Here is a 22,378-nt window from a genome sequence, read left to right on the forward strand (position 1 = left end):
TGTGTGTGTGTGTGTGTGTGTGTGTGTGTGTGTGTGTGTGTGTGTGTAATACCCTCATGATTGTCCTGAGGAGGGATTTTTGAACCAGGTAACTGATCCAAGATGGAATCTTTTCTTCATTTGGTGTTATTAACAGCAAGATGGTCTTGCTGTCACAATGGAAGCCATCTCAAGCGCCAGCTGCTGATAGAGGGTTTACTACTTATGTGCAAGCTGATAAGTATCAGAAAAGAGAGCAAATTTTCCACCAGCTCTAGTTTGCAATAACTATCAGAAAAAAAAGTTATTTTTTGGTTGACATTTTTAAATAAGAAATGTCCCCCCCCCAGGAAAAAATAGTTTCCAATAAAGCAGGTCAAGAACATATCTGGCTATGTGGCTATCTTTATAAAATCTTATGTAGACAGTGCAATAATCTAGTTTTCTGAATAACTTTTCAATTCAGAAATACAGTAGCGGTATTACATTTGAATTCTAAGTACTGCTAGTGTTTTGTGTTTTCCTTCCTTTCGTCATACGCCTGCTGGAATATGAGTTTAAGTAATTTTTCAAATGATTAGTGTCTGGAGCCCCAATCTTTGGCTGTCACCATCAGGCACTACTCTAAAATATATACTATATAATAGATTGCATTTAGTCAGGATTTGCAGGTTTCAACTAAATAAATCTGCTGCAGATCTCTTTTAAACCATTTGTTTACATGTATCAGCAAACTGTCTTAATGCCTGATTTATTGAACAAACGAAAAAGAGCTTCTCTCATATTTTTTTTCAGCATTTTGCCTAGTGATCTTATTTTTTTCTTTTTACTAAAATAAAAGGACAGCTAAAATAAAATAATAAACTTCTTAAAAACTCTGTTCCACTATGAGTTTTTTCATATTTGCTCAGCAGTAATATTACCTGCTGTTGCCCATAGAGACTGAGCAGCCTAACGTTTTGTTTCTATTCAGTTAAAATTACAGTGATTAACATTGTTCTTTTTTGTCCATCAATGCTCTTGAGTGTTTGGTGTTGACGTGTATATGATCCTGCTACCTGTGGTGCTCTACAGATTTAGCACTGACCTTTTTTTATTACTAGGCATTCAATGGAGTAACATGTACCAGCCCCTGGCACAAGGAGGATCCATGACCTTTGGATGGGCTTGCTGGATGATTTTCTTTGATTCAATTCTATATTTATTAGCTGGCTGGTATTTCAGCAATGTAATCCCTGGTAAGAACAAGTACTCGTAGATTTATTAATACCAAAATGAGTTGTTCTTTTTCATTCCTTTATAATTAAAACATATTAAATCTTTGATGCCTCTGAGTTAGGGCTTTCTGACATGCAAAATACATGACTACTGCTATGAGTGAGACTAACTAAGAAAACCTTCATGGGTCAGTGAATGACGCTAACTGGTGGGCTGGAATTGTCATATGGTATGAAGTCTATTTGTGTATGTATATAAGGAGAGTAGATAATTGGATAAGGACTTCTCAGACTGATTGACACTGTATAATGACAGAGTTCAGTCCAGTAGCAGAACTCATATTGAGTTAACTGGGTGTTCTGTCCGAGTCAGGATTAGGACACTTTATTAAGGCTATTTATTAATAATGTATTTTCAGAATGCTAATGAACAATTTGATTTCCTGGTTATCATCTCTTTCCACCAATAATTCCGGGTCACAACTGAAATTAATTACATCCCAAATTTATTCTCAGAAGGTGGGATTCATTTTTCCTACAATCTCTAGGTTTTTTTATTTTATTTTATTATTAATGCCCTTATGTTGGTTGTTGGGGCATTTGGAATGCTTTCTAAACACCTCTTTCATGACCTAAAATTTACACTCGCTCAACTTGGCAAATTACATGGTTTTTGCTGCTTATTGTATATTTAATTCAAAATGAATAACTGAGAAGTTTGACATGGAAACAGAAGGGAATACAATAATGTAACTGTATCTCAGGCAAAAACCTTTCACTTAAAAATTAAGGTCGTCACTTGCTATTCTGTACCACATCCTGTGACTCCACGGATACAAAAACCACATTAAGTGAATGCTGAGTGAAGCACTGAAAAGGTCAGGAAATGTCAGTGTTAAGGCAGTATGTGCAGCCATACTTCTGCCCCTTTGTGTTAACGTACTACAGTACAAGGCCAGATCCTTGCTCCTCTGCCAGCTGGCTTGCCAAGTGGTGGTGCAAAGCAGCTGGAAAGGTATCAAATCTGTCTCCTTGATGATTCACTTGTGTATGGAGAAGTATCTTTCGTGCCATTCAGCTGCTGCAGCAGGTTCTACATCATTCCTCCCTGCCCTAGTGTAGGAAACGAATCTGGGAAAAAGCAGGCGTGGCTAAGATGTCACTAGACCTTGCTATCCCTTGGTGCTAGAATGGCAACTGTTGGCAGGTGGCACATGCTAGGGACTGGCCCAGATTAGGGCAGGTAAAAAGCTTGACACCTTTACCCCAGCTCATTGAGCCTTACTAAGCTTAGCTCAAGATATGGGCCAAATCTTTATTTGGATTGTCTCACTAATGCCAGGATAATGCTGAGAGAGCCGTTTCCACAAGCAAATGTCAGTGTCAAAAGTTCCATTGATTTCTATGATAGCAAGATTGACCCCAAAGCTTGTAACATGCTTTGGGATATTTTGTGAAGAAAAGTGCTATATAAAAATCTATGCTATGCAGTATAGATAAGATTTTATATCCCTGTTCCCTTGGAAAACAACAACAGAAATATAGGATAATAGAATTAGCTTATATGTTTGAACAACAAATGAATTTTGAAAATGTTTCAAATGTTTCTCTTATATTTAACATCTAGGAAGATTGGGGTTCAGAAAGCCATGGCACTTCCCCTTTACTATCTCTTACTGGAAGAAGCTGTGTGGTACAGAGAAGAGAAGGAAACATCTAAATTCCAATATGCTTTTTGTCAATGAAGGTTTGTAATAGCAGGAGCCTTAGTAAACATTATTTTCTTTTTCTGCGTAATTCACTGTTAGTAATCTATCTTCCATAATTGGTTGAGTCTAAATTTAAATTTATATCTCACTACTCATGCATCCTAACATTTTGTTGGTTTTTTTTTTATTTAAAAAGATTTTTGGAGTAAAAAGTTTTCATTGAGCTGTCCACAGAGATGTCTGAGTGGATAAAGTTCAATTAGAACCCATCGCATAAGAATGGTCATACTGGGTCAAACTAATGGTCCATCTAGCTCAGTATCCCGTCTTCTGACAGCGATCAGTGCCAGATGCTTCAGAAGGAATGAATGGAACAGGGCAATCATCAAGGGATTCATCCCCTGTCATCCAGTCCCAGCCTCTGGCAGTCAGAGGCTTAGGGAAACCGAGAGCATAGGGTTGCATCCCTGACCATCTTAGCTAATAGCAATTGATGGTCTTATCTTCCATGAACTTATCTAATTCTTTTTTGGACCCACTTATTCTTTTGGCCTTCACAACATTCCCTGGCAATGAGAACCAGAAGTTGACTGTGCATTTTGTTTTAAACCTGCTGCCTATTAATTTCATTGGGTGATCCCTGCTTCTTCTGTTACGTAAGGGGGTAAATAACGCTTCCCTATTGACTTTCTCAACACTATTCATGATTTTATAGATTTCAGTCATATTCCCCCTTGTCATCTCTTTTCCAAACTGAATAATCCCAGTCTTTTTAATCTCTCCTCTTATGAAGCTGTTCCATACCCCTAATCCTGTTTATTGCCCTTCTCTGTACCTTTTCCATTTCTAATACTTTTTTTTTTTTTGAGATGGGGCAACCAGAACTGCCTGAAGTATTCAAGGTATGGGCATATCCTGGATTTATATAATGGCATTATGATATTTACTGTTTTATTATCTACCCTTTTCTTAAAGCTTTTTAACATTCTGTTTGCTCTTTTGACTGCCACTGCACACTGAGTGGATGTTTTCAAACAACTATCCACAATGACTCCAAGATCTTTCTTGAGTGGTAGCAGCTAATTTAGACCCCATAATTTTGTATGTATAGTTCGGATTATGTTTTCTAATATACATTACTTTACATTTATCAACACTGAATTTAATCTACGATTTTGTTGCCCAATCACCCATTTTGTGAGATCCCTTTGTAACTCTTCGCAGTCTGCTTTGGACTTAGCTATCTTGAGTAATTTTGTAATCATCAGCAAACTTTGCCACCTCACTATTTACCCATTTTTCCAGCTCATTTATGAATATGTTGAACAGCACCAGTACAGATCCCTGGGGGACCCCACTATTTCCCTGTCTCCATTTTTTAAACTGACCCTTTATTTCCTATCTTTTAGCGAGTTATTGATCTCTGAGAGGACCTTCCCTCTTATCCCATGACTGCTTACTTTATTTAAAAGCCTTTGGTGAGTGATCTTGTCAAAGTCTTTCTGAAAGTGCAAGTACACTATATCCACCACATCACTCTTGTCAACATGTTTGTTGACCCCGCTTATGATTCATGATTTTCCTTTAGAAAAAGCTATGTTGACTCTTCCCCAACAAATTGTGTTTATCTATGTGTCTGATAATTCTGTTTTTTTTACTATAGTTTCAACCAGTCTGCCTGGTACTGAAGATAGGCTTACTGGACTAATTGTAAGGATCATCTCTTGAGTTTTTTTAAAAAAAAATGGCATCAGGTTAGCCATCCTCCAGTCATCTAGTACAGGAGCTGTTTTCAGTGATAGGTTACATACCACAGTTAGTTCTTCAATTTCATATTTGAGTTTTTTCAGGACCCTTTGGTGAATAGAATCTGGTCTTGGTGACATAGTACTGCTTCATTTATCAGTTTATTCCAAGACCACCTCTATTGACACCTCAGTTTGGGACCGTTCCTCATATTTGTCACTTAAAAATGGCTCAGGTGTGGGAATCTCACTCACATGCTCTGCAGTGAAGACCAATGCAAAGAATTCATTTATCTTCTCTGCAATGGCCTTGTCTTCCTTGAGTGCTCCTTTAGCACCTCGATTGTGCAGTGGTCCCACTGATTGTTTGGCAGGTTTCTTGTTTCTGTTGTACTTAAAAAATTTTGCTGTTAGTTTTTGAGTATTTTTCTAGTTGCTTTTCAAATTCTTTTTTGGCCTACTTCATTATACTTTTATGCTCCTTTCTATTTTCCTCAGTAGAATTTGACTTTCAATTTGTAAAGGATGCCCTTTTGCCTCTGCTTCTTTTACTGTGTTGTTTAGTTATGGTGGCATTTTTTGGTTCTCTTGCTATTCTTTTAATTTGGGGTATACATTTAATTTGAGCCTCTAGTTGGTGTTTTTAAAGTTTCCATGCTGCTTGCAGGCATTTCACTCTTGTGTCTGTGTTATCCGGGGCTTTATGAACCCAAAGCTCTTGGTAACATTTACTCTTGGTGAGGCGGAGGCAGGACATAAGTAAATGGGGACATGGCCATCCGACCGATAGATGATTGACATTACAATACAAGAGTGCTCTTATTTAAACTATACTTTATTTAGTCTCAAGCACTTACATATGTCCCCAACAGGTTAGTAAAAACCCACAACCCCCAATAATTACCAAAGTCTGGAGCAATTTTCGAGTGGTACAATGACAGCCATCCGATGGCCTGTCTTCCATCTGCCGTTGGATACCCTCAGGGGTGTCCACAAAGTGATCCAACTAGCCCAAACTTCTCCCCCCTTATTTATTGTTAGTATGACAATAACATGTCAATCAAAAAAACTTGTTAAGCAAACAATTTCAGCGGTTAAGCAAGAGGTTTCCTCAGACTGCTAATTAGAAAAATGTGTTTTTTCAGAGTCTGCTTGCTTGAGGGCCCTGATAAACACACCCAAGAGTAGAAATATAGATAAGCTTCCTGTTTTCTAAAACCCATGCCTCATCAATTTAAACAGAAATCTTATCAGGAAGGACGCAGGGTCAGGTTCCCTTCTTGTGGTCGCTCAAACTCCCTCATCTCCTGGCTTAGTTATGCTAAGGCTGCAACATGGGCCCACTAACTTGGCTGTTTTTGTCAATAAGCATGATAATTGATTTTCCAGTCACTGGTAGTGGTCCAGGCACTTTACTGATCCACCATAATCTCCCCGTATAACTGTTCCTTTTAATGTCCATTTATATAGTTTCCTCATTTTTGTGTAGTTCCCCTTTCTGAAGTTAAATGCTACTGTGGTGGGTTTCTTTGATATTTTACCCCTCTACAAGAATGTTAAATTTAATTATATTATTGTCGCTATTACTGAGCAGTTCAGCTATATTAATCTCTTGGACCAGATCCTGTGCTTCACTTAGGACTAAATCAAAATTTGCCTCTCCTCTTGTGAGTTACAGGGCTAGCTGCTCCAAGAAGCAGTCATTAATGGTGTCTAGAAACATTATTTCTGAATCCCATCCTGATGTGACCTGTACCCAGTCAATATGAGGATAGTGGAAATCCCCCATTATTACTGAGTCTTCTATTTTGTATTTTGTCTCTAATTTTCTTGAGCATTTCACAATCACCATCAACATCCAGGTCAGCTGGTCAGAAGTATAGTTTTACTACTATTCTCTAATTATTCAAGCATGGAATTTCTAACAGATTCTGTGGTACAGTTTGATTCATTTAAGATTTTTACTATATTTGACTCTATGCTTTCTTTCACATGAAGTGCCACTCCCCGACTAGCCTGACCTATTCTGTGATTCCTGTATATTTGGTACCCTGGTATTACAGTATGAGTGGTTCAAATGACTCTTTGAATATCTATTACTTTGTATCTGTCAACACTGAATTTCATCTGCCATTGTGCTGCCCATTCACCAAGCTTTTTAAGGTCCCTTTGACATTCCTCACAATGTTGTATAGTGTTCACTAACCTGAACAATTTTGTGCTCATTAAAATTCATGGTCAGAGTTCAGTTTTTCTACCGCTACACTTTTTTCAGATCAAATCAAATATAAGGCTCTGTTTTTATTTTCTCCTTGCTTCAGTGAAAAGTTTCTTTTATGTGAATTTTCTTTTTCATTATGCTTGTTATCTAAACTCTGCCCTTTCTGACTCTTTTTTTAGCCTCACATTTTAATAACACACTTATCACCTCTATTTTCCAGGGCTACAGCTGCCTACAACCATTTCCACTGTTTCTTTCCAGTTCTGTGTTTGGCTACTTATGAATTCCTTACATGTTTTGCTGTTTAAAATCTGATTTCTTTTATTTTCTCTAAGGCCCATTTTACTACGTTGTCATGTATTTCTTTTGATTAAAGATTCATGGATAGAGAAACACATGCCACCCACATCCATTCTTGGGCCTTGGCAGTCCTCTGCAACCATATGAAATTACATATTATCTGGACTGGTTCAGCTATCTATAGTAGAGGCCAGAAGTCCCAATCACCCAAGAGCATTTTGTATCAATACCTCTCTACTACTGAAGGGAAAATTTCAGAAGCTTCAGAGGTTCAGTTAAATGTCTAAATATGTAGATGTTAATTGGAATATTATCTGAACTAACTTGACTTTGAAGCCCTCCATCGAGTGATCTCTCCTCACAAACAGGCTCCAGGTCCCTCCATCAGTAGATTTCACATTTACCTTTGATGATTACTTTGGATAGAGACCTTCACTTTTTCTCTCCCAGTCCTGACAGCTCTTTGCTCTTCTTAGAGTGGAAGGAGAAAAGAAAGATTATCTCTTCCACCTGAGCAATGGCAGGGTCCAGCACCTTTGTGTTAAGCTCCAGAGTACACCTGGGATTTATATCAAGTAGCAGAAAGGGCTGTGTAGCAGGGTGGACACCTGTTCCTGCCTGGAAGGGCCTGAGATAGCCCAGGGAGCAAGCAGCTACTGGGCTGATTGGGGGAAGTGGCTGCAGCTGGGGCCATGCCCCAATCAGGCCTCAGCTGGCCTGTATAAGAAGGCTGGGAGCCAGGAGCTCAGTAGTCTCTCTCTGCCTTTGGAGAGAGAGGGGCCTGGCTGCAGGGAGCTAGACAAAGAGTACCTGAGTGGAGCAGGGCTGGGGAAAGGCTGGGGAGCTCCAGCCTGGAAAGCCCCAGGCTGCGACCTAGTATTAGGCCAAGCGGTACTGGGGGTTGCAGAGGGAAGCCCAGGGCTAGGCCAAGGCAGCAGGTCCAAACCCCCCTTACCTGTGATGAGTAGGCTTATACTGCAGTCTGCCCCAGGGAGTGGGGGCTAGTTGGTGACTGGCAGAGGCCTAGTGCTGAGGCAAGGTTGGGATAGTGGGTGGGGGTTCCCCAGGGATGGGAGACCCAGATCTGTGGGGTACTGCCAGTGGGCAGCATCCCAGTAAGAGGGGCACCGGGTCCTGGGAGGGACATGGGCGCCAGCAGAGGACAAGGCGGATCACCGGCCTGCTGAGGGCGCTCCAGAGGCTGGAGAGCTAATTCCCTGGATGACCAGTAGGAGGCGCCACAGGGATGAGTCCGGTCGTCTTACAGGCTGGTAGAGTTAAAGGTTCTGGGCTCTGAAATACAATCCAGGAAAGCTAAAGGGGAGGATGACCTGGGAGAAGGACCTTGGTACAAGTTGCAGGGAAGCTGGCAAAGTCTAGTTGGAGAATGGTCACAAGGTTGTTGGAAGGGATTAAAACCACCTTTATTCTAATATTAAAAATTACTGAGCAATGAGCAGAGGTTCTGGTTGTTTCATATTTTAACAGAACTGGTTCTCCAAACACTAGCCTCTGTTATTCCTTTGTGTTGTGTGCATTTCTTTTTCTCCATTCCATTTAGTCAATGATACTGTCCCCGTTTTCTCTGGTCCGCAACCTCCATTTTTGCTCGTTCCTTTGTAAAAATCTCATTATTCAAGAAATACATTTTACTAGATGACAATAACATTTTAATAATTACTATATATGTGCATATTTGTATTAACATGTGCACACACACTTATCCGTTTTATTTTTGGTGTTTTAAGCTGCAATTAAACGTTTTCATTGATTAGATACTTAGTATAACTGTGGTCCCTATCCTTGATAGTTATAAATTGGCACAGCAGCATTGATTTGAATGGAGCTATACCAATTTATACCACCTGACCCTGTAGCTTAAATGTACAACAATGATGACCATTTCAGGAAAGGTAAAGCCAATGCACTTTCACTATATAACTGCCAGTGCTTTTAAAGCTTTATTCTTCATTTACACAGGTTCTCTGCCTGCAAATGAGAGAAGCGTGAGTGAAGGAGGAAGCCCAATAGGAGTTATACTGATGTCACTCACCAAAGAATACACAGACAACAAAAAGACTGCAGTTAAAGATCTCAGCCTCACTTTCTACAAGGGTCAAATCACAGCTCTCTTGGGTGCCAATGGAGCTGGCAAGACTACAATAATGTATGTCCATTGCTGAATGATGGCCTACTACACATTTTACCTTATCTGGTGCTTTGAAATGTTTTGTACATCAGCAAATGAGCTATTCCATCTCCTTGCTTGGTTATTGTTCTTGCACATTTTTGCCAAGCAAAAGATGCCACTAAAGTTGCTTAAATGAACTTACTGTGCCATGGTGCCCCTGGCAAAACAAATGCATTGCAGTGGAAAATTGAGTCCCATTTATCATAACCTCAATGGTAAAGCTATTATTTTAAGCAGCTTTAGTAGTAGCTGGGAGATGAGGGGTTATTGTGGGCATGGGTGCAGAGAGACCTGAAGGAAACCCTTCTTTCTTTTCCTCACACTCTACAACATTCCACCTGTGCTTCCATCAGATGGTGATCTCAGAGGTTTACTGAGCTTGCAAACTTTCTTCCTGGATGTTGAAGAGGATGTTCTGACAGCTGAAAAGAAGCCGAAATAACAAAGAAAAACATTTTAAAAAATCTGGCTTAATTAAAAAGTTAATCTGTTTCTTCCTTTTATATTAATGAAATATCAAGAATTCGGACCATTTTTTCTCAACCCCTGCAAGTACATAAATTACTAATGAGAATGAACTGGATTCTAGATTTAGTCAACTTGATTAACATGGGTAAGGATTGCAGAAATGAGCCTACATAAATTAGGAATTAGAGATTTTACCCTGCATTTACAGCTAAACTGGGATAAATATATTTTTTTTTAACCAGGAAATATTAGTCAGTTGATCTCTCTCTCTCTCTCTCTGTCTCTCTTTTTTTCTGTGACTTGGCTAGACAAATGAGCCTTGTTCAGGAAATAGCAAGAGAGATAATGAATTATTGATATCGGGTTTAATTAAAAAAAGATTTTACCATTAGAAACTTTTCCGTAATTATAAACGGCCAAATACTCCACTTGTGCAAGTTGTTGTTCCAGTTCCAGTACACCTAATAGAAGTACACCAATTTACATCAGTTGAGGCTCTACCTAAAGCACTTTTGGTGTATTAAGGGATGCTTCAAGTTGTTGAGCACCAAGTAATTTTATTTTAAAAAATTACGAAAACTTACAATTTAGAGAAACAAGAAATAGCAGGGCAAACCTTTAATATTTCTCTCTTGTAATGCCAATTCAGTGACATGACTCCCACTATTTTAGTCACATGAGGTTCTTTGCCAGGATTTAGGGGAAACTGCTATTAAAACAAGCGAAATAATCCCAGTTAGTAACTATGACTGCCTTACTAAGGAAAGGAAATGAGGAAAAAAGAAAAGATAAACAATTGTTACTTCAGTTACAAACTCTTCTATATATGTCTCTGTGGAGAACATTGGACAGGTTACACCTTTGAAAGTTGTCCACCCTGGCAGAGGTCCTTTTATTCCCAAAATTAGTAGAGTCCTGTGCCAGAGTATCCTTATTAACTAAAACAACTTATAGGTGGGCAAAAAATAATAATTTTGAAATAATTTTGTTCCAGGGCAGGTAAGTCCTATTGTGTTTATCATGGATAACATAGTTTATAAATGGGCAAAGGTTTTAAAATCTTAACTGAGTCCAATGAATCCAAAGAAAGTATTTGTCAGTTACTGAAAAGAAGCCAGTCTCAAGACCAATCCTTGAACGGCAAGTTAGTTAATATCCAGAATCTTAAATTCAAATTAAATCCCACTGTTTTTCTATTTACCAAAGGTTAGTCAATGGCTTCTCTCTAGAAATAAATGGTCTAAACCATTTGGGGTTTATTGGGAGAAACTGTGAATATCCTAAATTAAAATTTTATTTCAATATCCCATGAAAATCATTACAAGAAAATTTTAAATCTAATTCCTTGGCAGCTCTTTACAACTTCATCTCACCAATCCATATTGAAGTCTTGATGGTGATGCCATTTGAGCTAGAAGATTACTTCTTCTTGATGCTGTTCAGTGTCTTTCTTCTTCTTAGCAGTTGGTCACAGCTCAGTTGCAGAGATGAACAGGATGAGCTGTGATGAGTTCTGAAAAGTTGAGGATGAGAGCAGAGTGTTGCTGGTCATTTACTTTATGCCCCTCTCTTTTGTCTAATTTCACGGAAAGAGGAGAAAACACTTCTTTCAGACTTGGTAGGATTCAGATTAGCTGTTATCCTCCTTTTATTGGCTCAGTTTCTTTGTGGGTTGGTCTTAGTAAAAACCCTCCCCTCGTAAATATAAACTTCTAATTGTTTTTGCTCTTTTGTGGCAGGAAACTGTCAGAACATCCTTAATGTTAGAGTTTTAACTTTTTACTCAGCACATTTTCTGAGCTATTCATTAGGTTTCATCAGGAGTTGAAATTCTGTTTCAAATAGGTTCAAGCCCACCCATATGTTAGATTTGAAAGTTTTTCAATTTTGAATTATTCTTAAACTTAATTCTTAAAGAGAGGCTTTTAAACTTGAGTATTCATTAAATAAATAAATTGTCCTTTCTCCTAATCAATCTTTGGAGAGGTGCTGCTTGTTTTTATGTGTTTGTTCAGGAAGTTGCTTAAGCATTGCCAGATAACTAATTAACCCCCCCAATTAAGAAAAAAATATTGTATACTCAAATGACTTCTTACATTAATAGCCAGTCACAGCAAGGTCAGTGGATTCCATATTAGTACATGAAGTATCTTACCATTTAGCAAAGATATTAGTAAATTATTGCATAAAAAACTTTGCATTTAGATAAAATATTTGCAGCTGTACATCTCAAAAGATTTTAAGGAATAAACAAAGTTTTGAACCATTAAAAGGAAAAACAAGGTAGATAAAAGTAACCAACAACTTCTGTAAAACATTTTCCAGCTATCTGGGATTTTCTTAGTCTGAAGAATGAAGACTTCTGAGTGCTTATAGAAGAAATTATTTTCAATAAGAAAATTCTTTAGCACCTTATGAGTAGGTTTTAAATGAGAGGTTTTGTGTTGAAAGAGCATGTGTGGAGGGTGGAATAAAAGGAAAGCCCACTTTACATCTTAGTTTTACAGTTAACACCACATCCATATGTTTCCCTTTGTTCTAAACAAAACATCCTTATCTTCTTTTAAAGTGAGGACTCTTTCTAAAGCATAAATATCATCATACAAAGTTTGGGGTTTTTTTAGATAAGATCCTATCTATATCACCTGGTATCTTACGCAAAAGATGTCCTGTTTTTGATAAGACCCTTTTATTATGGTTTTTGGACCCCAGAATGCTCCTTGGATTTATGATCTGCTTTTGTGATATATTTACATCTTGCAAGTAAAAACTTGTATTAAATATTTTATGCAAAGCACTCATCACAATAACCAATGCTTATGTACATTTTAAAAACATATTGTAAAGGAAAGTAGTATAGAAATTTAAAGCAATAGTAGGTAAAAGTTAAATTTTGGACCCTTTATAAACATACAGGAGTTTTATGGCAAAGGTATCTCCTTTGGCGCTTGAGACTTGTCAATGGTTGACAGAAAGAAGATTGCCTAAATAATTCCATTTAATAAAATGAGCAACCAAAAACAAAAGTATGTGTTCAAATGAGTATACAAATAAATGTAGGTCTCTCTTAAAATCAGTAAAGGTAACATTGTAAGAGTAAATTATAATTTTATTAATAACCATTTTTGCATTAATCTCAAGATTTCCTCCATACACACTCCAGCATCATTTAAATAATGCAGCTGCTAGACAAGAAATTATTGCGAGAAGTCAATTGATCAAATTCAGGATACAACATAGAGTATGTCCTGAATATAGTGATTTTATTGAATTTGTATTATTTCTTATGAGCAGGAGCAAGGTGTGTGTGGTAATATTTTTTTTTATTGGACCAGCTTCTGTTGGTGAAAGAGAAAAGCTTTTGTGCTCAACAGAACTCTTCTTCTGCATCTCCCATGCGATCAAACAGCTACAACAACACTGTTATTTCTTGTATCAGATCAATGTTGACAGGCCTGTACCCTCCCAGCTCTGGGACCATCATCATCAATGGAAGGGATATACATACTGATCTGGCTGCTATCAGAATGGAGATGGGTGTTTGCCCACAGTATGATGTGCTGTTTGACACCTTAACTGTGCGAGAACATCTGCTGTTCTATGGTTCAGTGAAAGCGCCTCTGTGGACAAAGAAACAGTTACATCACCAAGTCAGTAGGTTAGTGGTTCTTATTTTCCTTGCTGGAAACCTGTATGTAGGCTGTCCTTCAAAACCATTCCAAGAACACTGTGGTGATCAAACAAACAGCCTCATGCTAGGAAAGTCAGCCCTAACTATTGGAATCCTGAGAGCGCTAATGATGGGTTTTGTATTCTAAAATTCTGGCTTGTATTTCCCAATCTTAATTTTCAGTAATAAAACTATGGCAATAAAAATTAGAGTAAGAATATTACAGACAAGGTTTAAAAAAATTCTTTAGTGGTTTCAGCTAAAGCATAGAGGAAGTGGAAACACTCTTTCTTATAGTACTTGGACTACTGAATTCTGAATACCCTAGAACCATGTAATAACAATGCTATGCAAGATCCTCAAAGACACAGGGGATAGATTCTTGCCACTAACTAGATATTTTTATGGGAAGCAGAACATTTGTATTGAATTAGGCCCCCATTGCTAAGGCTATTACAGAAATGAGAAATTAAAAAAAGATTAAGGCAACAGTAAGATTACTTTTTCTAAACAAAGCAACACAAGATTTTAATGTAGCTTGTCAGAAGATTGGAAAGCATGCTGTGTATACCTTGATATAAATGTATTTATTCATATAAAGTCAGCTCTTTGCAGTAGAAATTTGCTTTCTTTAAAGTAGAAAATTACTGTGAAGGACTGGATAACTCACAGACAAGCACTGGGATAGCTTGTCTTGTGCTTGCCCATTCAAATCAACCCAGGTTGATAGTGATAGAACACAATTAGCAGCCAATGGCGTGATGTGAAATTAGTTGGTGGTCTTGCAGTCTAGTTCTTATTGGACAGGTGTCCACATAATACATGAAGGCAGCATCAAAAAATGACTAAGGACTAAATAGCCTATGGCAAATAAACTACCTCTTTTTCCCAAGAGATGACCTTTCACGAAGTGTGTGGAAATTTGCTCTACTGCGGTTCATATTGTTCTGTTGGCTTTTGTCTCTGGCACCTATTTACAAGCTGAATTCATCAGGACTTCATACCATTGCTTCTGTGTGGTGTCCCATTCCTATAATGGGACACCGCACAGACATAAGTGTTTGCATGGGGGATCTCTTTGCAAGGCTGTGGCCTAAAAGATCTTGTTTTGTAAGGAGAAGCAGAATGTGCTAATTATCCTTGAGTTCTTATAACTGTTTCTTTCAGATCAATGTGAGGGTTTTTATTTGCCTGGGTGGTTATACTAGGGTAGCAGGTGTCCGGTTTTCGACCGGAATACCTGGTTGAAAAGGGACGCTGGCGGCTCTGCTCAGCACTGCTGACCGGGCCGTTAAAAGTCTGATTGGCAGTGCAGTGGGGCTGGCAGGCTCCCTGCCTGGCTCTGCGCGGCTACCGGGAAGCGGTCAGCATGTTCCTCCTTCCATGGGGGCTCTGCAGCTCCCATTGGCCGGGAACCGCAGCCAATGGGAGCTGTGGGAGCGGTGCCTGTGGGCAGGGACAGTGCGCGGAGCTGGAGGGACATGTCACTGCTTCCTGGGAACCGCCTTAGGTAAGTGCTGCCCGGAGCCCACATTCCTCATCCCCTCCTGCACCCCAACCCCCTTCCTGAGCCCCCTCCTGCATCCTGAACATCTCATTTCTGGCCCAAGCCCAGAACCTGTACCCCCTCCCACACTCCAACCCCTGCCTCAGCTTCGAGCCCCCACTCCCCAGCCTGGCGCCCCCTCCTGCACCCCTAAGCCATCATCCTCAGCCCCACCCCAGAGCCCTCACTCCCTCCCATACCCTAACCCCCTGCCTGGTGAAAAGGAGCGAGTGAGTGAGCGGTGGAGTGAGTGGGGGGCTGGGCCTCAGAGAAGGGGCAGGGCAGGGGGCGGGGCTTTGGGGAAGCAGAAGGGCAAGTGTGTTCAGTTTTCTGTGTTTAGGAAGTTGGCAACTCTAGGTTATACAAATATTAAATAATATTTCAGAGTCCTTGAACTATCCTCAGCTCTCCTTGAAATATTCCTCACTCCCTCCAGATTCTTATAGGGGCTAATCTAAAGCTTATTGAAATCAATGGAAAGACTCTCTGTGACTTCACTGGAACATGGTTAAGGCCTATAATTTTGAATTATTTTTTGCTTTATCCTGTACAGAGGCCATTAAAAGTATATTTCAGGAGGCTCATAGGGAGGTTGCTGTTAAAAATAAGAGACTTTTTGATTATTACTATTACTTCTTTTCAGTGGATACCAGAAGAAACTGAATAGTTATATATGCTGCTCTGTACTTAAACTGCCCATGGATATTTTGCATGCAAGTGACTTTTCGTCACTTTACTGTGGGTTGGGATCATAGGCGCGGGAAGTAAGGGTGTGGGAGGGTGCTACAGCACCCCCAGGTTTTATGCGGGGCTGCTGGCCCCACACCTGGGGGTCCACTCCCTGGCTCCTGGCCCTGCACATAGGGTCCTGGCTGCTGGCCCCTGCCTGGGCTCCACTCCTGGCTCCATGCCCGCACCCAGCTGTGGCCACAGCCTCATCCCCCTTACCCTTGTCTAGGTCCCCTTCCACCCTCCCAGAGACACAGTCCTGCTCCCAGACTCATCTCTGGGGGCGGAGGGAGGGGTAAGAGAGCTGGCTTTCAGCACCCCCACTACTAAAAATGTTCTAGTGCCGCTGGTTGGGATGATGTGGTAGCTGATCTAAAAAGGCTTGTGATTTTCAAAGGTCACAGTTTTATTTGTATTCTTATTCTAGAGCCCTGGAAGATGTGGATTTATCCCACCACCAGTTCAAACATGTTGGAGCCCTGTCTGGGGGAATGAAAAGGAGGCTCTCAATTGCTATCTCCTTTATTGGAAATTCGAAGACAGTTGTTCTAGATGAGCCCACCAGTGGTGTGGATCCATGTTCACGTCGGAGAATCTGGGACATTCTGTTGAAGTACAGAGCTGGTACAAAACTCATGTCATGTTCTGGCTAACATCCTTCCCAGGCAAAGGGTGGTTGAAAATAGTATTTGTCTTTCCAGTTGCTGAATAGAAATCCTAACAGAGATAACTATTCCATTCAGCTGTTGAAATTTTAAAGCAGCGAACTAAAATTCAAAGCTTACTTCTCTTTGTCTTCAGGAAAGATGGTTGATCTAGTGCAATAGTTTTCAAACTTTTTTTCTGGTGACCCAGTTGAAGAAAATAGTTGATGCCTGCGACCCAGTGGAGCTGGGAATGAGGGGCTCAGGGTTGGGGCAGAGGGTTGGGGTGCAGGGGTGAGGGCTGTGGGGTGGGGCCAGGAATGAGGGGCTTGGGGTGCAGGAAAGGGCTTTGGGTTGGGGGGGGCTCAGGGCTGTGGCAGGGAGTTGGGGTACGGGAGGGGGTCAAGGCTCTGGGTTGGGGGTACAGACTCTGGGGTGGGGCTGAGAATGAAGTGTTTGGGGTGCAGGAAAGGGCTTTGGGTTTGGGGGGGCTCAGGGATGGGGCAGGGGATTGGGGGGCAGGGTTGGGGCGTGGACTTACCTCCAGAAGCGTCCAGCAGTAGGTCCAGCTCCTAGGCAGAGGTGTGTAAGCGGCTCCGCGTGGTTCTCACAGGCACAGCCCCTGGTGTTCAGGGCAGGGGGCAGCGTGCGGCGCTCCGTGCCCCCCCAACCTAGGAGCCAGACCTGCTGGCCACTTCTGGGGCACAGCACGGTGTTGGAACAGGTAGGGACTAGCCTGCCTTAGCTCTGTAGCACCACTGATGGGACTTTCAGCAGCCCTGTCGGCGATGCTGACCAGAGCTGCTGCAACCCAATCCCTTCCATTCCACGACCCAGTTCTGGGTCGTGACCCATGGTTTGAAAAATCTAGTGGGTTTAATGCAAGATTCAGGTTAGCTATGAGTCCATGCTGATCCTGCCCTGGATGAAAAGGGTTATCTCCTACTTCCATCACTCTTTGACTTTGCTTTTTCATTTTTGGGGGGCTCACTTTCTGTTCTTTCCCATATGACTGCATATATTTTTCTTCTAAAGAGAATACTCATCAGTCAAACCATTCCATTAATTTTCAAGTGTCATGAGCTAAAACTGACTGTAGGAGGCAAGCTTCTGAGATAGCAGGCACCTCCCCTCCCTATTAGCTGGAATAAACCACAGTGAATGATCCATTGAAACCGGCACCAGAGTTATGTGATTTTAAGAATCTCCTAATCTCATAAAACACCTTCTCAGCCTTGAAATTGCAACTGCTTGTTGTTGTCTCTCTTAGATTCCAGTACAAACTTTGCACTGATTTATAATCTGTACCGTCTCAGGGAGTGTCAATGGGACACGTGTTAGCAGGCATTTTGTGTCTGTGTTCTGCATACTGAAGTACGGTCTTGTAAGTTTATAGAATTACTATTGCCTCAGGAATCCTCCTGGGGGGAAAAAAGCGTCTCTCATGAGAAAACATTTTAAAATAAAGTGTTAATCTGTGTGTACTGCTCTTCCTGGGGTAGGTTGCACCTTGATCTTCACCACTCACCATCTCGATGAGGCAGAAGTGCTCAGTGATCGCATTGCCATCCTGCAGCATGGGCAGCTGAGATGCTGTGGTCCTCCCTCTTATCTGAAGGAAACATATGGCCAGGGATACAGTCTAACAATCATAAAAAAGGTATGGTGACAGAATTGTGCACAATATGTACTTCATGCTAAGAAATGGTCATATCAATTATTCTGAGGGAACCTTGCAATGCTGCTAGTAACTTATATGTGAGATAAATGTGGTAATTCTTTTATCTTACATAACCAGCAATGTAGGAAAGACTTGGTCTATTTAATACTGGTGCATAACAAATGTTTTTCGCAACCTTCATACTTGAATTAATTGGCACATAAAATAATCTAGCAACATAGTGAAAATTAGTAATTTGATGATTTGCTGAATAGAGGCCCAATCCTGCAATCCCTTACTCATGATGAGTAGTCCCTTGCTCACAAGATTAGACCCAGAAACTTCACTGGGACTACCCAGCAGAGGAAGGGTTTCCAGCACTGGCCCCATATTTGTTTTCAGTTTGACTTGTTTTACAACTTTCTGATGGCATATAAGCTCCATTTATTATTGTTTTCCTTTCTGTGCAGCCCTCTGCGTTTGAAATCCAGGATCCTGAGTACATCAGTCGAGTCACATCTCTGATACAGTTCTATGTACCAGAAGCATTCCTAAAAGAGAACAGTGGGAGTGAGCTGACTATTGCGATTCCAGCGAAGGCAGATAAGTCCTCCTTTAAAGGCCTCTTTCAGGCTATGGATGAAAACCTTGAACGTCTACATGTGACTGGCTATGGCATTTCAGATACCACCTTGGAAGAGGTACTGTGTTTCTCTCTCCATAGTAGCTGTCAGTGGTTAGAGATGCTCTACTGGCTTCTATCTAACCTTCTTGACCATGTTTTTACTACCTAATATTTCAGGACAGGTTCCTGAGGGGAGCATGAAAGAGCATCTCATGTAGAATATAGATTTTTAAATTTTGCTATATTATTTAAGGGCAACAACCACTCTCCTCCCATAATTCATTCCAACAGCCTGATGTATCCTAAAGGGTGATATCACCTTTTGGAAGGTTCTTCTCTGTCTCAGCTGATCTCAGGAAAATTTTACATGACCTGGGTTTTAACTCCAAACCACTGTCAGTCCAAATCTCTCATTAACTCTTAGCATCAGAAAAAAATTGAGCTTTGAATTAATTGGGGATGAACTTCAGAAGGTTTGGCTGTATAGTTCATATAACTCTCAAAAAATTCTGTCTCTTCTCTGAATTCTATCCGGACTAACCAAACCTCAGGAGTTGGCAGAACTGGTCTGGAAATCTTACAAGAATAGCTGTTCTTGCAAATTTACTTCAGCTTCTGATCTGGCCAATGTACCTGATGGGGGTTCATCACAACTGGTTTTGGCTCTGGCATTATTTAACTGGCTATACCAGAGAATGAATTCTTTCCACTACAACTATCTGTTCTTTTCAAAATTCCCTGACCCATCATTACTCTAGTATCATAGTGTAGATCCTTAAAAAAACAAAACACCCCCACCCCCTGTTTTTCACTGCTTGAAATGATGATAAAAGAACAAAACTAATATTTTTCAGTAGATGGGGGACAATATTTTCATTTGATGGTACAATCCACTCAGCAGCATTTCATAGAAATATGATTTTTCCAGCGATCTCCTTTAGTTCTGTAAACAGCCCAAAGTGGGCCATGTACAAAAAGAAAACTTAGGATATGACCAAGCACAAAACAAATCACAAGTATACAAAATGCACATTTTTGTAAGTTAGTGTCTCTTTAGATAGTTTACCACACAGCGTATAGTAAGCTTTCAATCATTTTATGTACCCCGCGCCCTAAGAGGTGGGAAGGTATGTTGCATTATTAGCAGCAGTCTGAAGAGAATGTCGTCTAGGGAAGACACTTATCTCTTTTCTGGGCTTATGAAACCAAGACTCTGGAAAGCCTGTCATCTGGGACATTATGTGTTGTTGCTCTGCAGCATGAATGATGCATGTGGAAAATAATGGGGTCAGATATAAAAACCATTAGCAGTTATCTGGTTTGCAACACTGAGACTTTTTTTTTTTTTTTTTTTTTTTGCCAATTTAGAATTGACATTTTATTTTCAAATAAAAAATACAAAAATCCACATGCATACAAACAAACGATGGGAAATGCATAGCCCCTACTTACTAAATACATTCAGTTCTGTGAAAAGGTCCATTGTAGCAGTGGTTCTCAACCAGGGGTACATGTACCCCTGAGGGTACGCAGAGGTCTTCCAGGGGATACAGCAACTCATCTAAATATTTCCCTAGTTTTACAACAGACTACAGAAAAAGCACTAGCGAAGTCAGTACAAATGAAAATTTCATACAATGACTTTTTTATACTGCTGTGTATACTATACACTGAAATTCATAGATTCATAGATTCATAGATTCTAGGACTGGAAGGGACCTCGAGAGGTCATCGAGTCCAGTCCCCTGCCCGCATGGCAGGACCAAATACTGTCTAGACCATCCCTGATAGACATTTATCTAACCTACTCTTAAATATCTCCAGAGATGGAGATTCCACAACCTCCCTAGGCAATTTATTCCAGTGTTTAACCACCCTGACAGTTAGGAACTTTTTCCTAATGTCCAACCTAGACCTCCCTTGCTGCAGTTTAAGCCCATTGCTTCTTGTTCTATCCTCAGAGGCTAAGGTGAACAAGTTTTCTCCCTCCTCCTTATGACACCCTTTTAGATACCTGAAAACTGCTATCATGTCCCCTCTCAGTCTTCTCTTTTCCAAACTAAACAAACCCAATTCTTTCAGCCTTGCTTCATAGGTCATGTTCTCAAGACCTTTAATCATTCTTGTTGCTCTTCTCTGGACCCTTTCCAATTTCTCCACATCTTTCTTGAAATGCGGTGCCCAGAACTGGACACAATACTCCAGCTGAGGCCTAACCAGAGCAGAGTAGAGCGGAAGAATGACTTCTCGTGTCTTGCTCACAACACACCTGTTAATACATCCCAGAATCACGTTTGCTTTTTTTGCAACAGCATCACACTGTTGACTCATATTTAGCTTGTGGTCCACTATAACCCCTAGATCCCTTTCTGCCGTACTCCTTCCTAGACAGTCTCTTCCCATTCTGTATGTGTGAAACTGATTTTTTCTTCCTAAGTGGAGCACTTTGCATTTGTCTTTGTTAAACTTCATCCTGTTTAACTCAGACCATTTCTCCAATTTGTCCAGATCATTTTGAATTATGACCCTGTCCTCCAAAGCAGTTGCAATCCCTCCCAGTTTGGTATCATCCGCAAACTTAATAATCATACTTTCTATACCAATATCTAAGTCGTTAATGAAGATATTGAACAGAGCCGGTCCCAAAACAGACCCCTGCGGAACCCCACTCGTTATGCCTTTCCAGCAGGATTGGGAACCATTAATAACAACTCTCTGAGTACGGTTACCCACCTTATAGTAGCCCCATCTAAATTGTATTTGCCTAGTTTGTCGATAAGAATATCATGCGAGACCGTATCAAATGCCTTACTAAAGTCTAGGTATACCACATCCACAGCTTCTCCCTTATCCACAAAATGTAAGTACAATATTTATATTTCAATTAATTTATTTGATAACTGTATGGTAAAATGAGAAAGTAAGCAATTTGTCAGTAACAGTGTGATGTGACACTTCTGCATTTTTATGTCTGATTTTGTAAACAATTACTGTAGTTTTTAAGTGAGGGGTATGCAAGACAAATCAGACTCCTGAAAGGGGCATAGTAGTCTAGAAAGGCTGAGAGCCACTGCATTGGAGCATACATTTGAACAGTGGTTCTCAAACTTCATTGCACCGTGGCCCCCTTCTGACGACAACAAATTACTACGTGACCCCAGGAGGGGGGACCGAAGACTGAGACCACCCGAGCCCAAGTGCCCTGGGCAGGAGGGCCAAAGATCAAGTCCAAGAGCTTCTGCCTTGGGTGGGGGGCATGTAATCTTAGCCCTGAGTGGTGGGGCTTGGGCTTCAGACTTGCTGGGGCCCAGGGCCAACACCAGCCTGGGCGACCCCGTTAAAATGGGGTCCCGACGCACAGTTTGAGAACCACAGCCTTATACCTATGTGAAGTGCTGAAAAAGTCATTAAGACCCCCAGTGTACATAAGGGGGTCTACCCACACACAGGATATGTCTACACTGACCAGGTCAATGGATTGGGAGCTCAGGCTGTGGGGCTAAAAATAGCAGTGTAGACATTGCGGAGCAAGCTAGGCCCCGAGCTCTGAAACCTGGTGAGGGGTTAGGCTCTCAGAGCCCGGGCTCCAGCCCAACCAGGAACACTTACACTGCTATAGTCCCATAGCTTGACCCCCCATGAGCCTGAGTCAACTGACCTGGGCTCTGAAACTC

The 22,378-nt window shown here is 40.8% G+C and overlaps 1 protein-coding gene across 1 annotated transcript in view; it reads left to right on the forward strand.

The window, feature by feature from the left end:
- LOC112117073 (ATP-binding cassette sub-family A member 13) overlaps positions 1 to 22,378 on the forward strand; it is a 288,528-nt gene that overhangs the window by 123,494 nt on the left and 142,656 nt on the right. Inside the window, exons 35-41 of the mRNA XM_026654040.1 lie at positions 1,083 to 1,217; positions 2,824 to 2,947; positions 9,120 to 9,338; positions 13,270 to 13,488; positions 16,203 to 16,399; positions 17,922 to 18,079; positions 18,550 to 18,780. Of these exons, the coding sequence (XP_026509825.1) occupies positions 1,083 to 1,217; positions 2,824 to 2,947; positions 9,120 to 9,338; positions 13,270 to 13,488; positions 16,203 to 16,399; positions 17,922 to 18,079; positions 18,550 to 18,780 (1,283 nt within the window). The remainder of the gene's footprint in view (positions 1 to 1,082; positions 1,218 to 2,823; positions 2,948 to 9,119; positions 9,339 to 13,269; positions 13,489 to 16,202; positions 16,400 to 17,921; positions 18,080 to 18,549; positions 18,781 to 22,378) is intronic.

Source organism: Terrapene carolina, unplaced genomic scaffold, assembly GCF_002925995.2.
Source record: "Terrapene carolina triunguis isolate 2854851 unplaced genomic scaffold, T_m_triunguis-2.0 Scaffold179, whole genome shotgun sequence".
In the NCBI taxonomy this organism is placed as follows: Eukaryota; Metazoa; Chordata; order Testudines; family Emydidae; genus Terrapene; species Terrapene triunguis.